This window comes from Cygnus olor, chromosome 3 (assembly GCF_009769625.2).
Source record: "Cygnus olor isolate bCygOlo1 chromosome 3, bCygOlo1.pri.v2, whole genome shotgun sequence".
Taxonomy (NCBI): Eukaryota; Metazoa; Chordata; class Aves; order Anseriformes; family Anatidae; genus Cygnus; species Cygnus olor.
Window position 1 is genome coordinate 49733822 of NC_049171.1, and position 25944 is coordinate 49759765.

Here is a 25944-nt window from a genome sequence, read left to right on the forward strand (position 1 = left end):
AAATTTGACACACTGCTTTCAGTTCTACCTCCTGCTTGTTTCTCATTCAAATTTTTTGATAAACAGCTACATAATATATGTTTGGTGATGTTTTTATTTTTATTTTTTTACCTTGTGAATCTGGTGTCTTAATCTGAGAAGATTCACATTTCTCTCTCCGTCGCTGCTTCTCATCTTCCCATATAGCTTGCAAACCAGGGTTTCTGCCAATCTGGGCTGAAGTACACAATAACACATGAAGAGAAGTCTGTCAACATGTTGAAATGCATTCTTTCCCCCAGACTAAAAAAAAAAAAAAAAGACTTTCCACCTCTTTTGTCATTCTAACCTGTTATTATTTTTACTGCGATTCTTGCCTTACTCAAGGATTCAGTGTTATGCAAGTTATGGCATAAAACTCCTAATTGCTTCTAGAAAATTCTTTAGGTTTTGCTGGTCTTCTCACCAAATTCGTCTGTGTATGTATATGTACTCGTACCTGATATCGGTATTTTACTCATAGGTCTGAAGCCTTCTGTTATACATTAACAAAACCCTTTTTGTATTGCTCTGAAAATAAACTATATTCAAAATCTGCTTTCTTCTTTATTTTTTTTTAACTTTAGAAATGTTATACATTAGCATATCACTAATACTGAAATCTGGAATCTGGACTGTGGCTTAACTAAACTGAACCTAACAAAGAGATGACAATACAGTTGTTTTAAAATATTTTATGGGCAAAGTTATTGATACTTCACCTTCAATATCCAGTTGATTTAAAATGTCAGCAGCTACTGCATCCACCTCCAATTCACAGGTACTTTGTGGCTCAACACCTTTCAACATTAAAGAACTGTGACAACATAAATAACGTCAGTTAATTTTATCAGTATGTTGATTTTAAAACATTCATCATCACTGTTTTTTAACTAACATCTAAAGTATTTCACAGGGGATGAGGATGAGTAAATGAATACAGAATTACCAGTTCTCATCCTCACCTGTGAAGTCTTAAATTAATGGTTATATCCAAATCTAATTAGATGGGGAATTTGTCTCTTCAGTTTAAAGGGATTACACTTCTTCTTTGGTGGGAAGAAGAGAAAGAAGTGGTAAACAATACTAAATACTACAGCATTTATAATAACGTTCTCCTCATCAAATACAGTATGAAATGGTCTGTAGAACTCTCAGCCAATAGATCACCTGTGTTAGCATAACCTTATATCCAGAAGAAGTATCAGGAAGAACTTTCCTTCCTTGTTCACAGTTCAGAGCAATCAAAACAGTGTAAGACTTCCTACTAAGGGAAGTGAAGCAAAAAATGTTTATTTTTCACAACCTACTTTTTATTTAGGGGGTGGGGCGTGTGCCTGGGGAAAGCCTAGTAAATATGACCTGAGTATTAGCATCCCAAACATAAGCACAACTAGGGATAACTAGCTTGGTAAAGACTTAAAATACAAGAAACAGATTTAAGCTTATCGTGTAGTGATCTGATCATCTTCCTTTTCAGTGACATATCTGTTAAGGTCAGTGGCCTTCCACCTGTTGCTGTCAGTGAGCTAAATTTAAAAAGTCCATGGAGAAGGCTAAGAAAGAGAAACCTCTCAGGTTTATGTCAAAGTCTGTTTACCCTTGGCAAACTTTTAGGGAAACAGAGAAAATCCTTCTAATGCTATCTACAACTAAAATAGGCTATTCTTTAATTAAAATACGATAATCTTTAAGATCCTCTGTCTAGGTTAATTATCTCGTTACTTCCAACATCTGCATGTATTCTCTAACAACAACAACACAGGCTCAAGAATTTCAGTGTAGAATCTAAGATATAATTCATCAGTATTTCCAATCCTCTCTGTAAGCTCTGAATAGAAGGAAGTATAGTGCAAAGAGGCAGCAGGTGTATTTAAAAGCCAGATAGCCCTGCCACCTTCTCTGAAAATGAAGTATTAAGCTATCTAGAAAATTGAAAGAAAGGTAAAATTAAACTGCTTAGACATACCGCATATGTTTTAAGAGCAAAATTCTGACGACTTCTCAGAAAACAGCCCATGCAAAGACCTGCCTACAGTCCATGATGTAAGTGAATTGCCAAATGAAGGAATACTTCCAAACACGTGCAACATTTCTTTTGTCTCACTTTCTTCTGGCCCCCAGCTTTCCAGGGTTCCCCCAGGAGAACAATCCTTTCCTCTACAAACTGAGGTCCTACTGCCCAAAGGGCAAAGGCTAAGATATTGTCTTCAAAAGAAGAAAAGGGTGTGGGGAGTGGGATAAATTAAGAGGGCTATCTATAGATAAGGTCTTCTATAGACACATAGGAGCAGCCTCACATTCACAAGCCTTGGTCCTAATGAGGGACCTTAACCACTCCAGTATCTGTTGGAGGGACAACACAGCAGGACATAAGCAATCCAGCAGGTTCCTGGAATGCGTTGGTGATAACTTCCAAGTGACAGAGGAGCCAACAAGGAGAGCTGCCATGCTGGGCCTTGTTCTCACCAACAAGGCTCGTGGGGAATGTGAAGCTCAAGTGCAGTCTTGGCTGCAGTGACTGTGAAATGGAGGAGTTAAAGACCCTTAGGGCATGCATGGATGAACAAGGAGCTCCTAGCCAAACTCAAACAGAAACAGGAGGCCTACAGAGGGTGGAAGCAAGGACAGGCAGCCTGGGAGGGATACAGAGAAATTGTCCGAGCAGCCAGGGATCAGGTTAGGAAAGCTAAAGCCCTGATAGAACTAAATCTGTCTAGGGATGTCAATGGCAACAAAAAAGGCTTCTGTAAGTACATCAGCGATAAAAGGAAAACTAGGGAAAATGTGGGCCCTCACTGGAAGGAAACGGAAAACCTGGTTACCCAGAATATGGAAAAGACTGAGGTACTCAATGACTTTTCTGCCTCGGTCTTCACTGGCAAGTGCTCTAGCCACATCACCCAAGCTGCAGAAGGCAAAGGCAGAGACTAGGAGAATGAAGAACTGCACACTGTAGAAGAACACCAGCTTTGGGACCATCTAAAGAACCTGAAGGTTCACACGTCCACGGGACCTGATGAGATGCATCCAAGGGTCCTGAGGGAACTGGTGGATGAAGTTGCTAAGCCACTCTCCATTGTATTTGAGAAGTCAGGGCAGTCCAGTGAACTTCCCACTGACTGTAAAAGGGGAAAATAGGAAGAACCAGGGAACTACAGGTGAGTCAGTCTCACCTCTGTGCCTGGCAAGACTGTGGAGCAGATCCTTCTGGAAACTATGCTATGGCAGATGGAAAACCAAGAGGTGATTGGTGACAGCCAACATGGCTTCACTAAGAGCAAATTGTGCCTGACAAATCTGATGGCCTTCTACAACATGGCTACACTGATGGTGGATAAGGAAAAAGCAACTGACCTCACCTATGTGGACTTGTGCAACGTTTGACATTGTCCTGTGTGACACCCTTGTCTCCAAATTGGAGAGACTTGGATTTGATGGATGGACCGTTATCCATCTGATTTGATGGACCACCTGGTGGATAAGGAATTGGATGCATGGTCACACTCAAAGAGTTGTGGTTAATGGCTTGATGTCCAGGTGGAGATCAGTGATGAGTGGTGTTCCTCAGGGGTCAGTATTGGGACCAGCACTGTTTAACACCTTTGTTGTTGGCATGAACAGTGGGATTGAGTGCACCCTCAGCAAGTTTGCTGATAACCCCAAGCAGTCTGGTGCAGTCAACATGCTGGAAGGAAGGGATGCCATTCGCAAGGACCATGACAGGCTTGAGAGGTGGGCCTGTGCAAAACTCACAAAATTCTACAACGCCCAATGCAAAGTCCTGCACCTGGGCCGGGGCAATCCCAAGCACAAATACAGGCTGGTCAGAAAATGGATTGAGAGCATGCCTGCAGAGAAGCACTCGTGAGGGTGTGGGAGATGCTTGATGAGAAACATAACATGAGCCAGCAATGTGCACTTGCAGCCCAGAAAGCCAACCTAGGAACTACATAAAGATTAAGAAAGGCACTGGAAAACAAATTCTTTTCCTAGTAAGACTGTTAGATCACACTATTATGTAGAGGGAAAACTGAAATTGTTAGGCTATAACTACTTTATTACTCCTGTATATATTTATCAACCTATGAAGAAATATTATCAGTTGAAATATCAACTGCATTTTGCATAATGCAGAAATAGCTTCCTGCATTGCTGGGGAGAACACTGAGACCTTCTAAGTAAATAAGAAAATTATTTTTAAACATAAAAGAATGAAGTTCTGAAACAGTTCATCTTTTCTATTTTATTTAAGTCTCATTTCTATACACTTACAGCTTGGTAGCTTTGTTTAGGCAAAGAACTGCATGACAAGATGGAAATAAAACCAGTGTTAGAGTTTTAAGCAGAAAATTAAACAAGTCTTAAGTAATCTTAAAATATTGGCATTTATGGGTGTAAAGACAGAGAGCACTGAAAGGAGATATATAGTTATTTGGTCATTGATTCTGTCCATGTATCACAGTAATGCAAAGCTCTAGTTCGGTTGGTCACCTGATGCATAACGTGACTTCTCGGGTAAGGAAAAAATATTCTTCTACAGTAGGCTGATGGTGTTTTCTGTGATAACCTCAACCTGTCTACAGCAGACTCAGCTTCCAAGAATCATCCTTGCTCTCCTCTTGTATTACATTATAACAAGGGAAATGCTATTGGGAACTGAAACCCTGTATTATACATACTACAAAAATGAGAAACAGAACCAAAATGAAGGATAAGAAAAAAGGAATAGGTATCATGAAAGTAAATTTTTAGAAATTGGTAGACACTTAATATTTTGAAAGAACATCATTTAAAAGCTGAGAGAAAAAGTTTGCAGAATAATTTCTGGGCAGCCATACTTTTAAAATTTGTGATGTCAAGTTTTGCGGTTGCCTTAGTACCATAAATGTAATATTGCAAATTTATTGCATTTTTCTTTTGGTTTTGGTTTTTGCTCTGTTAGAGGAAAAGAATGCAGAGCAGGACATTTCTTTATTTTAAACATCAAAAAGCAGTCCAGCAGAAGCAGTGCAGCACCTATGTAGAATTCATTAATGACTGTAAGATACATATTAACATATGATTACCAATCCCTCCAGTCAGCAGTATTGGTTCAGACCTTTTGTGGTAATTAAAAAAATAGATCATAGAACTCCTAAATCAAAGCAGCTCAGACTTCTACCTGAAGCAGACTGCCCATGCCCTAATGCATACATAAGGACTATCCATTGCCATCATTTCCCTTCCCTCCCAGTCACATTATGAATTGAGAAACGAGTCCACAATATGATCAGAATGCACACTTTTCATGTCACATGTCACTGCATCTCCCAATACTCCTAAATCAAATCACATATCCTGAGCAGCTATAAGGCTGCAATTACCAGGTGAGAAGACAGCATGAAAATGCCAGAAAATATCCAGTCTCCTAATTTTCGCCAGTTGAACACATGAACTACTTTAGATGATTAGCAATTATGACTTGGAAGATTCTCAAAGTGATCTGTTCATCACAGATTGCCCTATGGATACATAAGACCAATCATTGGGCTTATACCATATGAAAAAGACAATGTCAATGTAATCTCAAAATCATGGTTTGAGAATCTCGCTACTAAAACAAGGTTAGAAAATAAGATTTACCATGTCCCAGCCAACACTTTTCATATCATCTAGGTTTCATTTTGTAAAACAGAACGTAGATAGAATTGTTCACAAGACACAACCTGTAATACACATGTATGAAAGGCAGGCTTAACCGAGGAGGAGCACAGGATTGGAGGCAACCTATCTGTACAAGAATGAAGTTTACTCTGATGAGAAGCAAGATAAATCATGGGTGCTAAACATTGTGTTGCCATGTCTAGACTACTAGAGATATTCAAATTAATTCATTTAAAATTCCCTTTTATACCTGCAGACTATGCTGAAAAATGGAAATACAAATCCATTGTACCTTTGTAACTAAGCTCCAAATCAATTGCCAGGGAAGCTCATGGAGCAGATTATCTTGAGTGTCATCACACGGCACTTACAGGGTAACCAGGCGATCAGGCCCAGTCAGCATGGGTTTATGAAAGGCAGGTCCTGCTTGACGAACCTGACCTCCTTCTATGACAAAGTGACATGCTTAGTGGATGAGGGAAAGGCTGTGGATGTGGTCTACCTTGATTTCAGTAAGGCTTTTGACACCGTTTCCCACAACATTCTCCTGAAGAAACTGGCTGCTCATGGCTTGGACTGGCATACGCTTCGTTGGGCTAAAAACTGGCTGGATGGCTGGGCCCAAAGAGTCGTGGTGAATGGAGTCAAATCCAGTTGGAGGCCGGTCACTAGCGGCGTCCCCCAAGGCTCAGTGCTGGGGCCAGTCCTCTTTCATATCTTTATCGATGATCTGGATGAGGGGATTGAGTGCACCCTCAGTAAGTTTGCAGATGACACCAAGTTAGGTGCGTGTGTCGATCTGCTCGAGGGCTGGAAGGCTCTGCAGGAGGATCTGGATAGGCTGGACCGATGGGCTGAGGCCAACTGTACGAAGCTCAACAAGGCCAAGTGCCGGGTCCTGCACCTGGGGTACAACAACCCCAAGCAGAGCTACAGGCTGGGAGATGAGTGGTTAGAAAGCTGCCTGCCAGAGAAGGACCTGGGAGTATTGGTGGATAGTTGGCTGAAGATGAGCCAGCAGTGTGCTCAGGTGGCCAAGAAGGCCAACAGTATCCTGGCTTGTATAAGAAGCAGTGTGGCCAGCAGGTCTAGGGAAGTGATTGTCCCCCTGTACTCGGCTCTGGTGAGGCCGCACCTCAAGTACTGTGTTCAGTTTTGGGCCCCTCGCTACAAGAAGGACATGGAGGTGCTCGAGAGAGCCCAGAGAAGGACAACAAAGCTGGTGAGGGGTCTGGAGAACAAGTCTTACGAGGAGCGGCTGAGGGAGCTGGGATTGTTCAGCCTGGAGAAGAGGAGGCTCAGGGGCAACCTTATCACTCTCTATAGGTACATTAAAGGAGGCTGTAGCGAGGTGGGGGTTGGTCTATTCTCCCACGTGCCTGGTGACAGGACGAGGGGGAATGGGCTCAAGTTGCGCCAGGGGAGGTTTAGGTTGGATATTAGGAAAAACTTCTTTACCGAAAGGGTTGTTAGGCATTGGAATGGGCTGCCCAGGGAAGTGGTTGAGTCACCGTCCCTGAAGGTCTTTAAGAGACGTTTAGATGTAGAGCTCAGTGATATGGTTTAGTGAAGGACTTGTTAGTGTTAGGTCAGAGGTTGGACTGGGTGATCTTGGAGGTCTCTTCCAACCTAGACGATTCTGTGATTCTGTAATTATTTTGAGACGAGGCAGAGAGGCTAAAGAGAATGATCCTAATTTTTGAGGAAAGTAGAAGCTTGTTGGCACTATCCACTGCCATAATAACAATGTAGGATGAAAGCTGAGCTCACTGTACTCAAAGAAAGTACCAAGGTTTGATTCCTCAGGTGCTGAGACATTGAACTAAAGCAAGAATTGACACAGTATTAAAAAACTACCCACTACAGTTTACTAGATCAAAGCCCTCAAAAACCTTGAAGAATGGACATCAAGGTCAGTAACTTAATTCACCAATATTAATGACAGGCTAGGGAAATGAGTTCTGTGATGACTGTCTCAGATATTTATAATGTTAAACTGAGGATAGCAGACATAAAATGAATCCCACAGAGGACCTGAGATGTCACTCAACTGCACTGACAAGGACTCTACCCTTTCACATAGTAATTTTATTATTTCATATTCTGTTCATGGAAGAAAAACTTTCTTTGTCTGCAGCTGTTCCAATGACTTGAATAATATACGTATTTTGCTAAAAGCCAAGTGGCTAAATAAAAACATGTACATTCTGACAAGTGAGAAAAGCAATTATGTCAGCCAGAAAACTAGTAGAAATCTTTAACATTATATAACTGCTAGACTGCACAATAGTGTTATTTGTCAGATCTCTCCACTTCCACATAAAATAGAGTTCAGTAGCAGATCTAGGATTTAAAAAAGAAAGCTTTTCTCAAAAAACATCCCGCCAATTGTTCTGCTTTTAACACACCATGTCCAAGTGGTAGACTTGACTGTCAGATCACTCCAAGCCTGATGTTTACCAGAAAGTCCTCACTGGAACCCATGGAAGTGTTTCATCATTTATTATCAGCTACCTGACAGATAAACAAAAATGTGTCCCATATGAAGAATTCCTCTTGTCAAAGCTGTTGGATAGCACTGTCAGGTTCAGGTGACTACTGCCTATTTTTTGGTGGGCCTTGCAGGTTCCGTTCTGATAACCCTGGCACGTATCATACCTAAAAACCTTACAACATCAGAGATTCCTGGGCACTACTGGCTTTGGACATCTGTCTACTTCATAACAGAATTACTCCAGAATTAGATTAAAAAAACTACCCCTGGCTTAATAAAGTAAGCTAACAATAACAGCAAGTTAGTCATTAGTAATTCAGGTATTTACCAGAAGCAAGACAGAACATGGCAGGGTTAATGGTGTTCTGGAGAAGCGGTACAGTAGCAAGGTGCTACCTAGCACTGAGGAGTTGAGTTCAGTCACCAAGAAACTTTGGCACGGTTCTCAATTTTTTTTCTGAAATAAGAATTCACCGCTGGCATTTACTCACGCAAAATGCTGCTAATGTTACATACATAAATTCTGAGTAATGTTTTGTATATTAAATACCAGGCACCAGATTCAACTATTTACTATACTGTACCACAAAGTCAAGAAATGACAAATCACTGGCACAGCTTGGTCAAATCAGAGAACTTGGTATCACCTGCAGCAAGGACTTGGCAGATACATGCTAGAATTTATCTCTAAGACTGATTCTGAATGTATGCAATACCAAGAATAATGATTCTAAACAGATATCCCCATCATTAATACAAGGCAGCCCTATAAATTTTGTGGTCTCAAACAACATTTGACTCAGTTTTCCCCTTTTGCTTTTTCTTGAAAGACCAGCTAACAACCTAAAATACGTATAGGTGTGACAGATTCATGAGATCTTCTAATATGATACAAATGAAGAGCAAAGACTTAAGAGTTCAGTACTGACATGTAAACTCCAAGTATGGCTGCAAGCATTCAAATGGTGAAATACAGTAAGTAAAAACTTTGTGCTCAACAATTCACAAAGCACTTAAATATTTAACTTGAACTCTTCAAGATGACTGAATAATAACACGAAGGGACTGTGCTGGCAGTGCACAACAAAGTACATACTAATACAGCTGTTGATATAGCTATACACAGAAAACTAATGTTTGGAGTATAGAACATACTTTGTTAAGGAAGAACAGAAGAAAAGGCAGGACACCTTTACATGTATCCAGCAGTAATGTAGAATACAAGAATAAAACGGCATGGAAAAAACCTGAGTCACAATCATTTTAGGTAACAACTACAAGGGTTTTCTGGGATAGACATCTCCTATACCATCTGGGTCAGATCTATCCCTCAGCAAGGTTGATCATAATGCTTACGGGCCCACTAAACTAATGCAGATGGAAGTTTTCAGAATTTTAAAGGAAATGAAGTAGGAAGGCAAACTGAAATTGAGACAAACTACAATATGGCTATAATGACAAGAACACTGTTTTAAGTTGATGTCTCCCATAATTAATCCAGGAGAAATTAGGCAAATAATTTTGTATACATTTAGAATAAAGCAAAATCATGAACAGAAAAGAGATTAGGTTTGTTACTTTGCAGTGACATGTACATCCTATAGCACATGGAAGACAGTCATGCTAGAAAACCCTTAATAAAATAATTAATTTTCTAGACAAAGGAATGTTTGACACAGTATCAAATGGGAAGCAATTTAAGTTGGAGGAGATGTAAATTAGTTCCTAAATTATTAAAGCAAGTAAAAAGCTGGCTAAAGGCGAAATTCCTACTGGTTATACAAAAAAGACAGCAGGGTTGATAAAAAAATTCTTAGCATGGAATATGGATCAGTTTATGGGACTGAGTTTATTTCTCATCTCATTAATATTGTTGTCAGGAAATCCAGAAACGTACTAATGAAATATGCTGATAAGACAGTCTGGTAGATATACTGGATACATTGCCAGATCATAGTATCATAAAACAAGAACTGAATAACTGAGAACTAGAATAAGAGAAATACGATGAAATTAAAAAATGGGATACAAGACCCTATGTGAACTTATAAGAGATTCCAACTAGAATATTACCACTTGGAAAAAAAAAAGGAAGAGGAGAAACATCTTGTACTAATGAATCCTAAAACGACTGAGAGACAAAGTGACATGGTAAATGAGACTATAAAAGATGTCAGGGAGAGAACTACCAGTATCATTGCATAACGCACTAAAGAGAATTTGTTTGGTATTGTGGTGGTTTTACCCTGCTGGGCAGCTGAACTCCACCACAACCACTCTCTCACTCCCCCTGCTCAAAGAAAAAAGAGGGAGAAAATATGATGGAAAGGGCTCAGTAGCTGAGATAAGGACAGGGAGATCACTCACCAATTATCATCACAGGCAAAACACATTCAGCATAGGGAGATTAATATAATTTATTGCTAGTAGGCTAGAACAGTGAGAAACTAAAAACAAACTAAGAACACCTTCCCCCCATTCACCCTCTTCTACATCCGCCCCCAATGTGGCGCAGGGAAATGGGGAATGGGGGCTGTGGTCAGCCCCTAACGCTTCGTTTCCAATGCTCCTTCACGGTCACTCTCTGCCCTTGGCTCCAGTGTGGGGTCTTCAAGACGCCTCCAACGTGGGCCCATGCTGTGGGGTGCTGTCCTTCAGGAACAAACTGCTCCTCCACGTGCTGCAGCGTGGAGATCTGCTCCATGTGGGATCCATGGGCTGCAAGGGGACAGCCTGCTCCACCAGGGGCCTCTCCACAGGCCGCAGGGGAACTGCTGCTGTGTGCCTGCAGCACCTCCTGCCCTCCTGCTGCACTGACCTGGGGGTCTGCAGGGCTGGTTCTCACTCCTCTCTCCCAGCTGCAGTATTTTTCCCCTTTCTTCAATCTGCTCTCCCAGAGGCCCACACAGCGTCACTCCCTGTGACTCGGCTCTGGCAAGCAGCAGGTCCCTCTTGAAGCCATCTGGAGCTGGCTCTGATCTGACATGGGGCAGCTGCTCTGCTCTGCTCTGCTCACAGAGGCCACTCCTGCAGCCCCCTGCCTCCAAGACCTTGCCACATAAACCCTGGACAGGTAATAGTGTGTAGTATGCAGGCTTCACATTTGAACAAACTCCTACTGGCAAAAGAACAAACAGACAGGCTTGATATTTGCCCCATTACCGTTAACATCCCACTGTTGAAGCGTGTGTGAGAGCTGGAGATAGGATGGCACAAGTGAGGTGTTGCACCCCTGGCTGTATACACAAAAGCATGGAAGCAGGGGGAAAGAAGGCTTGTGTGTAGAGCCATGAACATGAGAGCCTGGAGAGGAGACACCCATGGCTCCTACAGCACTGGGCACATCCCTCTTTGGGTGTGACAGCCAAGGGAGAGCTATTTGTTTTCTTTTTCTGCTTTCCCCCGTATGCATCAAGTCACATCAGATAATTCTGGCCTACGTTATGATCCACCTCTGTACCCACAAAAAAGGTCAAGTAATTTGGCTCACATAACCTAGCCAGATAAAGGTTGAAACGTGCTATGAATGAAGTAACAAGCCCAGAACACAAGAAGTAATAGCCCAAGAAAAAATGGCTATTACTTGAGCACAAATAAAACCATGAGACAACTATCAGATTAATGTTGTTTCAAAATCTCCTTAAAGTAGGAGTAGCAGTATCATAGAAACGGACACTACATTGCACAAACTCAAGTTTTTAACACACTGGAAAGATAAGAAATCTGGTTTAAAGGACTTGCTTTCTTCTGTGGAAGTGAATGATCCCAGCTGAACCTGATAAGCTGCTCAGGGAAGAATGACAGGAACTACCCAAAGACTAAGACTACTAGATGACAGAGTATTTAAAAGGACATGTCAAACATTAAAAAGTAGCTTAAAAATGGACTTGTTACGGGTAAACTACACAAATTTGGGTTGCAGCAGATACTGGCTGTTTCCCTCCCTCCCTCCCTCCCTCTCTCTCAACTGCAAAAAACAAATACATGCTTTTTCTTACAGAAGCAAAGCCGTTAAAAGCTGTAGACTACCAAACGTCTAGAAAAAATTAAGAGCATGGCAGACAAGCATGAGAATTCTACGCGGAGATTCTTACATAGCTACTATCTGAAATGGACAAATTACAACAGTGGCAGTACACTATTCATCTTAGTTAAGGGTGATTACAAAAACAGAATCTGTGAACTGATGCGTAAGTATTCGCTGTAACTTTTAAACTGGCTTAGCTTTTCATCAGAAGTCGTTAGCTAGAAACATATTTTCTAAGAAACAGAAAACTGAATCTGCCTTATATATTGTTATTGTTAACTCCCAGTTAGATTCTCCCCACCATTTACCAAGGATACAAAGTCTCAGATGGACAAAATACTAAGAAACAAAATAATGATCATCTGTGTCACCTTAGTGCCTTTTTAAAAAAAAACAACAAAAACAAAAACAAAAACCAACATATAAAACCCTGTATATAGGGTTCCTTTAAATGTGAGACTGGAACCCTGTAGTACATAGAAGTTGCTACTAATGAGCAAATACAGTGTATGTTAAAAAAATTAGGCACACTGACCTTGGTATTTCATCTTCATCCCATTCAATGAAAGATGTGCTGTTTGAATTTTCTGCAAAATGAATTCTATGATGTTTACTTGCACCTGATATATCACCTAAAAAGAAAAATAGTATGAGAAATTAATTAACGTATGCTTCAGTAATGTTTTAATTTTTTTACAAATATAATTACATAATTTCAACTATTATTTAATATTATCAGCCAAAATGCTTCTGAAGAATGAACTGCACTGCATGATACTGGCTTCAGAATAACTACACTACCATTGAAATGACTTGGCTTTCTTAATTGGATGTGGACACACACAAGAAGAGAGAAGTTTTCTCAATACACCAACTTTATTAGAATTGAATTTGCTGTCATCTGCTCGTATCTTAAGCTAAATTCTAGCTTTTATTTTTTGAGTACGTTAGTATATCATTGCTTAGTCTTAAGTAAAATTCAGGATTCCCAAGTGTCTGGGTCCTCAGGTCAGATCCCAATGGAAATTAGAAGCCAAAGTAAACACTAAATTCTGCTTCACGCTTTTCCTCTTTCTTATCCATGAGCTGAAAGAGAATACAATACATTCCAGAAGTAGAGGCATGGTAGAAGTTAAGTGGAAAACTACAGTGAAGGCAGACGTTGTCTGACCTACAAATACAGAAAACACTCGCTTGGAGGTTTCAGTGTAAGGAAGTGTGCTCCAAGGTCATCCTGGAGAAGTCCCCTTTGAAGATTTACCACCTCCCTCGTGGTCTCCTTCTGAACCTTCGCTCTTCAGATGAAGGAAAGACAATATACACAGGATGTGGCACAGGAAAGAAAAAAGCCCTGGAATGGGGTTGGAGAGGAAACTGGAGGAGAAAACCTGAGAAATTACTCAGTCTCCCACTTCAACATAAAAGACCTGCTTGAACCTTGAATTTTCTCAGCTATATCAGCTTATATCTGTGTATTCCTGTTACTACAAATTTACCAGCTGAACTCTCTCAGACTTCAAAACTGTCTACTCATCTAAGTGACAAAAATAGCACTGGAAACAGGCTTTTGATGCTGCCTACTTACATTTAGGAACAGATTTATTATGGATGTTTCTATTCCTCATCAAACTGATTTTTAGATCATCGTCTGCAAGGGAGGAAAAATAAATATGCTGCACGTATTTAGGTAAAGGCTTATATTGCCATCTAGGACACACAGTTCAGCCCGGCCTGCATGGCACAAACTACAGTTGACTAAAATGAATGTACACACCCAAGACACAGAAATTATCAAGCAGGCAGGTAAGCGTGCCAGTCATAAACAGAGACCATGCCTTCTTCACCAGTCTGACAGGTCTGGGCTGGGAAGGGATGGCTCTTCTTAGGTCTGCAGTGCAAGGACTGGCCTCTCAACAGCACTGCCTATAGGCTGTAGCAGAGACAAACCCCTTTGTTGCTTAGCCACTCTGCTAGGGGTAGTAGATAGCAATCCTCTGCCTGGGGGCTACAGCCAACTGAGGCAGGCTACAAGCACGATGTGGAGACACTCAAAGCAATATTAATCCTGTGAGGAGCACTGCTTCTATTATCTGATCAAGCGAGGACAAGGTAGTCTGTTTCTTGTTTTTATCCTCTTGGATTCTCCCCTGTAAGAAGTTAAGGTCCGATGGTTTCAGCCCCTGCTACTACTCTTCCATGCTCTCCTCCCCATTCAAGGCCTAGGTCTCTCATTCTTAAATAAACGATGAATGAGAATATAAACAGCTTACATCTCTATCACCTATCACGTGGAAGGGAAAGGAAGAAGGCCTATGGAAAACCAATGTGAGCAACTATTTAATAAGTTGGATTATGTGTCTCCAGAATGTCATCCAAAACTTTGGATGTTTGGAAGACGACAGGTAGTGATTATACTTTCTCAGGACTGAAGGTCCTGAAAATGCTGTGGCTGAGCTTTTGATTTTCTACAGTTATGACACCACCAAAAAAAGTGTGGCCTACTGCTGTGTATGGAAAGAGTATTTTTCTTTAGATGTTATGAAACTCCACGGAGTAATCTATTGCTGTCTAGATATATATACATAAGAATAATGGGAAGAATTAAAGTCAGCATGATTCATTTCCTGTTTTTACAGAAAGGTACTTTACTGTTCTTTTAAAATCTTGCTTCAGCTGTAAGAACAATTATGATTTAACAAAACAACATTTATTTTTCTAAATGTAAGTACCAAAGACATAATGTTTTTCCTACTGCTACATCCCCTTTATACTGAAGCATTTAGATAAAATTATGGATGTTCTTACCAATCTTTTGTTTTATCCAAGTGTATACATTCCAAATGCCAAGCTAATTTTTAAAACAAAAAATGAAAAATACCTCCATTGCTCAGACATTTATACCTCAAATTTCAACAGTGAGCAAATGACCTTAGTACAAGCAGAAGCATTCCAATTAAAAACAGCGGAACATTGATTATAATCTAGCTAAAATTTTGTAAAGTCACTACTGCAGCAAAAAATGAATTGAAGTTGGCATATGGATGAAAAACAAATGTCAGTAAAATTAAAGAAACACAATTACTATGCATCTTTTGTAGAAATTCAAATACCAAATACTATAAACGATAATTTTTGTTTTAAATGTCTAACTTGAAAGGAGTGATGAACATCTTGTGAAAACGGTCAAAGCGACATTACTGACAGAACATGTGGTTTTTGATACATAGCATCTAATTTCAGATTGTCTTTTCTCCAGTCCCAATACACAGGCACAAAAAGGAAAAAAATACAAAAACAGAATTTTTACACATGGAATTTGTTTTGACACAGAAGACAAATTATAAGGAAACAAGATGTGATACCCATTCAGACACAAACCATGGCAGGAATGCGACAACTAGTGACATTTTATTCGATATGTTAGCTTTTAGCTTTCAGAACAATTATTTAGTCTTAAGAAAAAGCTCCTTACCTTTCCTCCGTGCCTTTCTGAATTTTACAGCAGCCAGGTTTATTAAATTCATTCCATATAAGTTGTAATCTATAAAGAGTTGAAGGAGGTAGGGAATATGGGCTTCATGAGGCTGGTAAGATTTGTTCATTATGGCTCCACCTTGCAGAAGCTCACATACTCTAAAATTAAAAACAAATAGAACATAAAACAACAATTGTGTTTCCTGTACAACAATATTGACGTCTGATTTTACCAAAATATAAAGTATGTAAACTTCTTAAATTTTGCTTTAGTTGTAAATCTTAAGAGCTTTGTTTTCACAATAATGGATCCACAAAAATGTCTCCTGGTAATGAACACTGGGTGTAAATTACAAAGGAGCTGTAAATCCTCCAGCTTTAAAACAAACAAACAAAAAAATAAAACAAAACCTCCGAAGAAAAATCATACCATGTACTATTTTTGCAACATGTCCAAAGCTACAGTGGTCCATGGAAATCTGTTTACAAAACAACTATGGCAGCTGTATGCCTACAAACCAGTAATACCTTTGAATTTCTCTCCAGTTCTCCCTTGTATATATATGAAGTCCTGCATGTTTTTAAAGTTTCAAACTGTCTACGTAGAAGTAGCATTTTAATAGCTTCCCAGAAGCATGACAAATCTGCTGTTTTAAACACCTGCACATTAAAAAGCAACTGCAGGTATTTGCATAATTATGTATCGGTGCAATACATTTATCCCTAAGTAATATGAGATTTATAGATCAAAGACTAGCACTTAGTATTTCTAAATGCAATAAACCGTATTCAAAAAAATAAAGTTTTATCTAAGATTAAAAGAATAAACTATGTGAAGTGTCAGTCCTTATTTGGGTAAGAGTAATTCAAACATGAGAAGTTTCAAAGTAAAAGGTCCGAACAAGTGTCACCAAGTCATACATGCACACAGATTACAATAAGATGGAAATTTAACATAATGTGGAATTTTACTAGCCTAGAACAAAAACAGGCAATCCCATCTTACAATCACGTATTAGATCTTTAAAAAAAAAGTTATGATAGGTAATACTGGACAATCAATGCTTGAGAAATCATTCCTCCTTACTTATTACTGTCACAGTAGTTGCAGCAAATTCAGGAAGTCTGAGGTCAACAGTGCTTTTATTTTATAGGATATTACTCTTGAGAAATACAGGAACTGTCTAATAACAAAAACTATCCAATCTTCTGAGTATATTTTAATTTTAGTAATGGGTACTGGAATCTAAAACATAAGAACTACCAAAATCCACTTCGTAATACATGAAAGAGCACTACATGTACTAACTACATCATTTTCCTTAGGCGTTACAGGAAAAAAAACCTGATGCAAGTATGTTCAAATGCAGAGTAATTACAGTTAAGACAAGATAACTAGGCATGTATAATTTGGTCTTGCCTTCTTAACGTGTTACTCCTTTAAAAAGATTATTGATGTGCTTAAAATTAGTAATTTTCTCACTGTTTTGAAAAACTTGAACAATACTTCTCTTGTTAAAATGTTGTTGAGTCTTGCTCCAAATATTACTTTTTCTATTCAAGATACAAGCTAGAACTTCACACCACCATATCCTTACCTTTTAACCATTGCAGGATTGTAAAGATAGATCTTCATGAACTGTCTCTCCTTTTCATGGTAACCATAAAAAGGCCTGGAGAGGAAGAAGTAAAAGCAAGAGGCTAGCCAGTTATACAGTGGCATTTATTCTGCTGCAATTTACCATGAAGCGTATTAAAATCCAGAGGGGGAAAAAAAACCACGTAGATGAACTGCATATCCAGGAGACTGAAAACTCCCACGCACTGGGCCAAAAATCATTATAATCCAAATGTATTACTTAATAATACAATGTCATTCAATTTCAAAACAGAATCTTAACCCATTATCTTTACACACTATTAAAAACACAACACACATTTCTGAACAGACATTTCATAAAAGATGCTGACTCTGGGGTCAGATGTGCAGCACGCACATGTGAATTTGGGGAGGAAGGCAAAGCAAGAATGGAAAGAAAGAATGCAGAGGCTGGGGTACGACAGGGCTACGCTGCACACTTTGCAGTAGAAATTTCAGTCTAATGCAGGTAGGTGGAAGCTCTTACCATGGGTCACAAGTTTGCCAGAGATGGCAAGATTACAAAATGACAGGTAGGTAGTGTTTTTTCAATGTTGCCACTCCTTTTCTGAAGGACTAATTTAAAACAGTTTCCACTTTATTTGGTGAAATGCCAAGTACTCAAAGCTGCAGCTGATACTAACGAGAACACTACATTACTATATAATGTTAAAGATAAAAACAATAGGTTCTATGCATCTCAGAATATCTAACAAAAATTCACTTAAGCACTTCTGGCTTAGCATTGTTTCTTACCTTCCCCCCATGTAAACATACTGATGTCATATCATAATAGTACTTTCACTACATTTATTAGTGCTGGACTGCCTCAAAACAGTGTTCAACTCTTCTGATAAATGTTTTAACAAAGTCCTTGAGAACATTAAATCCGCAGATCAGGTGTAAATGAATAAATATCGGCTGTGTAATGTAAATAACCGAACAATGAGAGCAGCTTAAAAGAATGAATAGCTGCCCCTTTCCAGTGATTACTAGTCATCTCGTGCACTAAATGAGGCATGAATCCTGAAGAAAATAGGATTTGAGAATGCAATTAAAGAATACATGTCATAATGAATATGTCAAGATTAAGCTGAGGTTGCACAGGCAATATTAATTCTGGTATTACTTGACTGAATTACTGACTTTTCAGCATCAAGAATGCTAATCTAATCTAACATGGTTGTAATACAACATGTTAAGGAAACAGGCCATAATTCAACACATTGGGTAAATGCAAGAAGCCTACAGTTTGCAGTAATCGTGACTGAAGTCAACAGAAGTTCGTGAATACATACATTTAAATGTTAGCTCTCCAAAATAAAATAAAATCTCTTAGTCAAGAATATTATTAGAAAGTGCAGCTTTGATGCTTACTTGCTAAGTCTAAAAAATGAGGTAGTAGGAAGGTTTTCAGTCCTAAATGAAACGCAAACTCAACAGAACTGTACAACCACAGCACTAATACTGCTGTCCTTAACACGATTATGTTTGCACACATTTATACTGAACTGTTTCAAAAGATGTTTGTGCTATTAAAGCCGAGCTAAGTTGTAACAACAAACTTAGAGCTGTTGTGCTGAAAAGGAGAAAATGAGATCTTATATAACGAAGCAATCTCTTACAGAAATAGTAGGAAACTTAATGGCAGTTTATACACATTGAGTTATAATGCCTCAATATGCTGCAGGCAGGTAAATTAAAAGCCGGTTTTAAAAAAGTCAGCACTTGCGTGGCAAATGATCCATACTTATACTGACCTGGCACAACAGGGAAAGTAAGATTTATGACCCCTTCAAGGTTAGATATGAACACCTACTTTAACTACACGATGCAAAAGGACAGCGTATTTTAACCTCTTGTTTATTCCTGGACTTCTGCTATGTTTGGAAGTTAACACGACAACAATCCTATGTTAAACCTGCAAAGGTTTAACAAACACCCTTATTACATACCAATTTTCCTACTAATACAGAAAGGAACAGGTAAGATAATCTCCAAGATTTAAAGAAAAATACAGGTTTCTCACCACGGAGACACTCTAACATCCACGGCTCCAGTCAGAACAGAAGAAAGGGAACAGATTTCTGTCACTACATAAGCATGTCTATCTACCCAGCTAAAAGATGAAAGTGTGTTGCGATTTCTGCTAGGTGTATCGCATCAGCCTCTTAAGCAAGCAAAGAAAATACTTGAAACAGCCTTTCCAATGCTTCTTTGAGGCAGTGAGCATTTCACCTTCAATAATGACTTGAAGCTCTAAGGCAAGAGAGGTGACAGAGGCAGGTTCTCCTACTCTGTGTCTGCTGCCTTCTCACTGATTTGAGGAAGAAAGATTGCCTTCAACATTTTAATCTGTCTGGGTTAAACATGAACAGCTATGCCAATGTTCACATAGCTCTCAAAGAAATAACAAAAATAAAAGATACGGTGGGTTAGCTTTCCTGCTATTAAAAAAACAAAGTTCTGATTAAAAATATTAATAAAAAAAGGTATTGCAGCCACTTTGCTAGCAATATCTAGAAGACAGCACTACAGCTAGCTGGGAACAGAAAGATTATCTTCCTGAAACTAATTGTTAGAAAGGATATCTTTCAACAGACCGTGGAACAAGAAAAGTAAAAGGTAGTGCTGCACAGTACTGAAAGTTAGCATTTACATTGTTTTGCAGATGAAAAATTCAATGCATATACAGATTAACTGTTTTCCTCCAGGACAGCTTCCTATTATTCACCATGATTTGACATATTTTTCAGTCCTTGGTTATGCAAGTCAAATAAAAATTGATCAAGAGAATCCTTAAAATGTTAACATTCAGTAATAATACATAGTTTCAGCAGCAGTAGAAAGCTACACTAAATAAAAACAGAGCAGTCAGCTTGACAGATAAGTGAGAGCCTCATCTTCATGGTCTGTGCTGCTTGGAGAATCAGATGGATAAGCATGACCTGACAGTCTCTGCGGTAGACTTAGAGGGGCCATCTTAGATGATCAAAAAAAGAAGACCTGGAGGCAGACTCCTGCAAGACATGCTTGGTCACAGGGAACCTAGAATAACCCAGACATGTAGCAAATGCTGGCTGGAAAGTACTACTGTAATAGCAGAAACAGAAAAAAGTCAAAGGAACAGATTTGGAAACATGATGGGCAGTAGGATCCAAGTTTAGGAAAAAATGTTGTGCCAACTATTTGTATCAAGTGTAACTGTTGATTATGTTAGATCAAAGCAAGTGAGAAAAGTTTTTTAGTTGTACAGGCCTGTAGGAAATCACACATTGAGGGGAAAAGAAAAAAAGAGAAAAAGAAAAAAAAAAAAAAAGAAAAAGGAAGAGCACCACAGTCACCCAAGTCCACGTTAAGTGTTTCTAAATCGAACTGCAAAAAGCATTTCAAAACAAATAACAGAAAGAACCGTAGCAGGTCATACTTACATTCCAGATACTAATGACACTTTGAAAACATGTTGAACAGTAGAAGACGGATTGCCTAAAGCCACATTAAGTGCTCTGTCAATGCTGAATGCCACTTTGCGGAGATAGTGTTCTGGATGCTGTCCAAAACCATCATATGGTACGTAGAGGTAAGGAAAGATACCATGTAAGTGGAGACAAGTCTTTTGACCTAAAAAGAGAAGGTAAACATTTATTTTTGAATGACTACATCATTATTTCTTTTAAGTAGTCCCTGAATTTGAAAATTTTCCAGGATATTTTCAGGTTCTACTGTCAGGGTAAATTGAAACAAGTTAAGGTCTAATTCATACAAAGGTGCCAATCTAGAGCAGTTCTCACATTTGATTCATTGATTAAAGCAATAAGAATCAGATGTGGTTAGATGACATACACAGTGGCAAATTCTGCTATTATATAAGCATGATCCTAATGGTTTTATTTGTAGTAATAAGACAACACCATTCTGAGAATAATTTTGCATAGTTAATTAGTGTTGGATGGTTAATGGTTTCCCAGCCCTTGTAAAAATTTTGCGATATCAAAATTCTTCCCATTCCTCACTGGGAGGAGCATATAACTTCCAAGAAATTAAAAAAGAATGACCTGGTGTATGCTCTGGACATTCAATGTTCTAGCCATTAAGGCATAAATTAGGACATATTAAAAAAAAACAAACAAAAAACAGTGATTTTCAACTTTTCCAGTATGTGAATCTCTGTGAGGTCTCCACTGTCAGTGCAGGTCTCTAAACTTCTACCAACATGCTTACTTCTCAGCATCAGCTTTCATGAGTTTGCAATAACAGCAGAATAAAAAAACACACCATGAAAACCTTTGTGCTAGACTAGACCACAGCTCAAGCTTCTGTTTTGGACAAGGTAAGGACAGTGACATGGATTGGGATATCCCAAGCATGACCATTTTATTTTTATTTTTTGGCTAGTCTCAGCTGTAACGCATGTTCTTTTCTTTCCTCACCATAAGACACCAGAGCATGCATTCACTCCTGAAGCTAACAAATTCCACATCACCACCCTCCTAGCCCGCAAAAGTCCTCATGACTTCTCACTGGTCAGTGAAAAAGGTTCGCAGAAAACTACCGTAAGCACACATTCATTATCCCCCATCCCACTGCAATGACAGGCAAAGAATAGCATTTTGTATTCTGCTTGGATAGGCACTCTGCGTGAAGGCAGCCAAACAGTGCCTACAGGCAGCGCTTTCATCAATCACAAGATAACACTACAGGGAGGCAGCACAGCCTCACTGGTCCACAACTCCAATGAACAGACTTCCACAAGTTTATTCTTCCAAACTGAGATTATTTCTCAGCAGAGGGACCTTGCCTGTACTACTTAACACTCACTCATCTTGCATCTGCATGGGTGCACCACGGGCCACCCAGTAAAGAGAGCTCTAAGTCCTCTAATGAGCAAGCAGAACAGGCTTCCAGGGTCAGGATGTCTGTCAATTCTTACACCTGTGAAACCCATACCTCCAAATACCATAAGCAGCACAGTTTAAAAACAAAACAAAAAACAAAACAAAACACCGCTACCAAACTGGGTTTCAGATACACCGTTCTTTCTTCAAAGATTTATCAGTCTCTCATGTAATGTCCAGAAGTGAAAGAAATGGCTCAGAGGATGCTAGCACATGGGACCGTTCTCCACCGTGATTTTTTTCTTTTTACTTCCTGGAAATCAAGCCCATCAAGTCTCTTCAGCGATGTTTAAATACAACCCAAGTACACAATACACATTCATAACGTCAAGGTCGTGTATGATGAAATCTGCCCACATTAAAGAAACCAAACTAACTAAAGAAACTAAACAATAAGAACTAGAATTTTTTGAATGGCAAAACGAGGGACAGAATCAGCAGCTTTTTATGGCAGGAAAACCTCTGCCACCTTTTTGTGGGAAAAGTCATTTATTAGCAGCATGTGAACTGAGACAGTATTGATCTGTGCAGTGATGGCAGACAATTAATTCTCTGTACGAAGTCACCAACAGATGTGTGTTTCCCCATGGCTGTACTTAAGACTGACTGAAATAAAGGGTTTTTAACCCCCATGTTAAAAATAGCAGTGGTCTAAACCTCTGCAGTTCCTTTTTTTTCCCTTTCCTTTTTTTTTTTTTTTTTTAAACATATGCAAGGATGACATTCAGGGAAAAATTCAATTTTTTTTTTCATATATGTTTCTGCAAATGCTTACTGAGGCATTAAAAAATGAACAAACCAACCCACCCCGAACTATACTTGATATTGGAGCTACAGAATAAGAACTTCTGGCAGATATATCGGTCTATCCCCCTGTGAATGTTAAAAATTCCCACTTTTGTTACCTTTAACTTGTCAAGCCAAATCAGTTCTTCACTTGGGTCTGTGTTCCAGAAGTAGCTATGAACTCTTGCTCTTTCTAATAATGCTTAAATACCTTTGCTTTAATGGTTGCCAAACTATTCTGAATTATAATTAAATCGTGTTCCCCCACAAAACAAAATTACAAAGCACTAAATAAAACAGGGAGATGGTCTGAACTTATTATTTAAATTCAGGTTCCTTTCAAGTTATGGAGAACAATTAATAAAGCTTTTATAGCTAGCATCCGGTTAGTCAAGTTAATTGAATTAAAAATATATATCCATTTCAATTGCATACATTGAACAGTTTTTGCTGAACTGAAACACCACTTTATTGCTGAATAAAAAATAACATGTACAGAGGAAGCTTCCTTCTATTCCCTTCTGTGCCCTTGCCCTGTACTCCCTTCCTGTGCACAAAAAACAAAACAAAACAAAACAACCAACACCATGGAAAACACTATAGCTTTCGGTTGACCAAAGAATCAAAATGCCATCTAAGTCCAGGGAAATCTTCTAAAACACACACACTGAGTCACTCCTCGTTTTTGATTCTGCCAAGAAAGCAAGCAGGCTAGCAGCTGTCAAGTTACATGGGTTTATATGGTTCCTCACTTTGATCCTTGTCAGCATTAACTCATTTGTCATGGCATTTCGTTATACTTCTATTTTTATTTACAATCTGCATTACTACGAGTCTTACCCTACTGATGTAAGCACAGAGTCATTTGCTCCTGTCCTTGAAGTAATAGCCCCAAATTGCACCAAAGGTTGTGGTGTTGGGTCTGAGGCTGGAACCCAGGAGCAGTGGCCATGGTTTGCACTACGCTGCTACAGATTTGAGTGGATCCCTTCCAACGGAGCCACAAGAAGAAAACAAATCTACCCGCTGAGGATCTCAGACCACACAGACTTACCAATTAACATAAATTAAAAACTTGGCCTGGGATAAGGTTAAGAGGTTTTATGCTTTAAACACGTCAATCTCATGTTTCTCTTTCTCTTCAGAGATATAGACAGAAGCAAATTTGTACCACTGGAACAACAGCGACCACCTACAGGGCCCTGCAGATGTTATTTTTACATCTATTCATCAGTTCCTTTGCATCTGCCGAATCAATGGAAGCAGTGCTCTACAGCGTGTTCTGGAGAAGAGCCATCCAGGTCGCAGGGCCACTCCCCTCAGCTTCCTGAGGCAAACCTGAAGCCATGCAGAGGGATTCCCAGAGTTTTCAGACCAGACAGGCCTCTCCTGTCTGCAAGAACCTCTCCTCTGCAAGAAAAAGGTTTCATGCTACAGCCTCACTGTGGACCTACTGTGCATGTACATCACAACCATTCTCTACACGAGCAGTACATATGATGTCTTCGTTAATAAATTAATGCAACATCTACGCAAATACGTGGTGATAATGGGCTATCAGTCTGCTTGTGGCTGCTGCCCAAACAAATTCTCTAGCCCAAGCTCTGCTAAGGAACAGGGCCTGCACTGGTTGAGCTACCTGCAAGTCACAGAGCGAGCTACTCCAGCACGTGACTCGAAGGGGCTCAAGTTGGGAAGCAAAGCTGCGGCTTACTCACAGGTCTTTTTCAGGCACTGAACGAAGCAGTGAATGAATGAACATGAGAAGTGCTGCTATAGCACAGAAAAGAAGCAATACACAAAACCTTGAGATGTTACGAGATACCCAACTAGCAAATTGGCTGTATTCCAAGAAAAGAAGGAACTGGAAACTAAACGTCGATAAAGGTGAATAGCCAGAACAACAATGAATCGATACGTCAAAAATATTTAGTTTTTTAGACAGTAAAGAAAGTGAGCCTTAGCATTCTTTTAGACAGAGCCCTAAACCCATACTTACCAAAGCAAGTGGCATAAATGTGGCTGAAGCATTAAAGCCAAACATAGCATTTTGTACGCTTGAAACCCATGAGACAGGGATTAAGAAATCAAGCCTGCTAATTTTTGAAGCTGGTTGCTATATGCATTATAATTAGGAACACATACCAAACATAATCCTTGCTCTACAGTATCATTTAAAATAGAAGAAGAAAAAGCTGTAGTAAGCCTGAGACAGAAATCTTCGATACGATTAGAAGAGAAATGAAACCAGGAGCATAAAGGAATGCAAAGCTACTAGACTTCTACTCGGGAACTGATTTCTTCTGACCACCAGAAGGCTCAGCCACACGGGATGATGGGGCACGGATGAAACTGAGATGCAGTCTATACAGAATCACAGAACGATTGAGGTTGGAAGGGACCTCCGGAGATAATCTGGTCCAACCCCCAGCTCAAACTTAAGTACACTTCATTTCCCAGTACAGCAAGCTACAGAACCTGAGGATTATTATTCCAGCATCCTCAGAAGTGCTTATCCTCCATTTGAAAATAAAATTTATTTTGCTTTGAACTTCTAAAAATATCTTTGAGCTAAGACTGAATTGGACAAATTTCAGCACAAATGAAAACCATGAAAAATATTATGGAAATATGACTGGTTTGGGTTGGAAGGGACCTTTAAAGATCATCTAGTCCAAAGTCCAAGACCCCTGACAGAAGCAGGGACACCTCCCATTACATCAGGCTGCCCAAAGCCCCATCTAGCCTGGATTTGAACACTTCTAAGGATGGGGCATCCACAGCTTCTCTGGGCAACCTCTGCCAGTGCCTCATCACCCCTTGTGGTAAAAAGATTTCTTTACAATATCTAATCTAAATCTAGCCTCTTTCGATATGAAACCATTGCTCCTTGTCCTACCACTACAGGACTCAGTGGAAGTCTTTCACCATCCTTCCCCCCTTAAGTACTGAAAGGCTGCAATAA

General features: G+C 39.4%; 1 protein-coding gene across 1 annotated transcript in view; it reads right to left on the bottom strand.

The window, feature by feature from the left end:
• REV3L (REV3 like, DNA directed polymerase zeta catalytic subunit) overlaps positions 1-25944 on the bottom strand; it is a 125144-nt gene that overhangs the window by 58200 nt on the left and 41000 nt on the right. Inside the window, 6 exon segments of the mRNA XM_040553862.1 lie at positions 112-216; positions 741-835; positions 12721-12817; positions 15658-15818; positions 17258-17332; positions 20730-20919. Coding sequence (XP_040409796.1) covers positions 112-216; positions 741-835; positions 12721-12817; positions 15658-15818; positions 17258-17332; positions 20730-20919 — 723 coding nt within the window.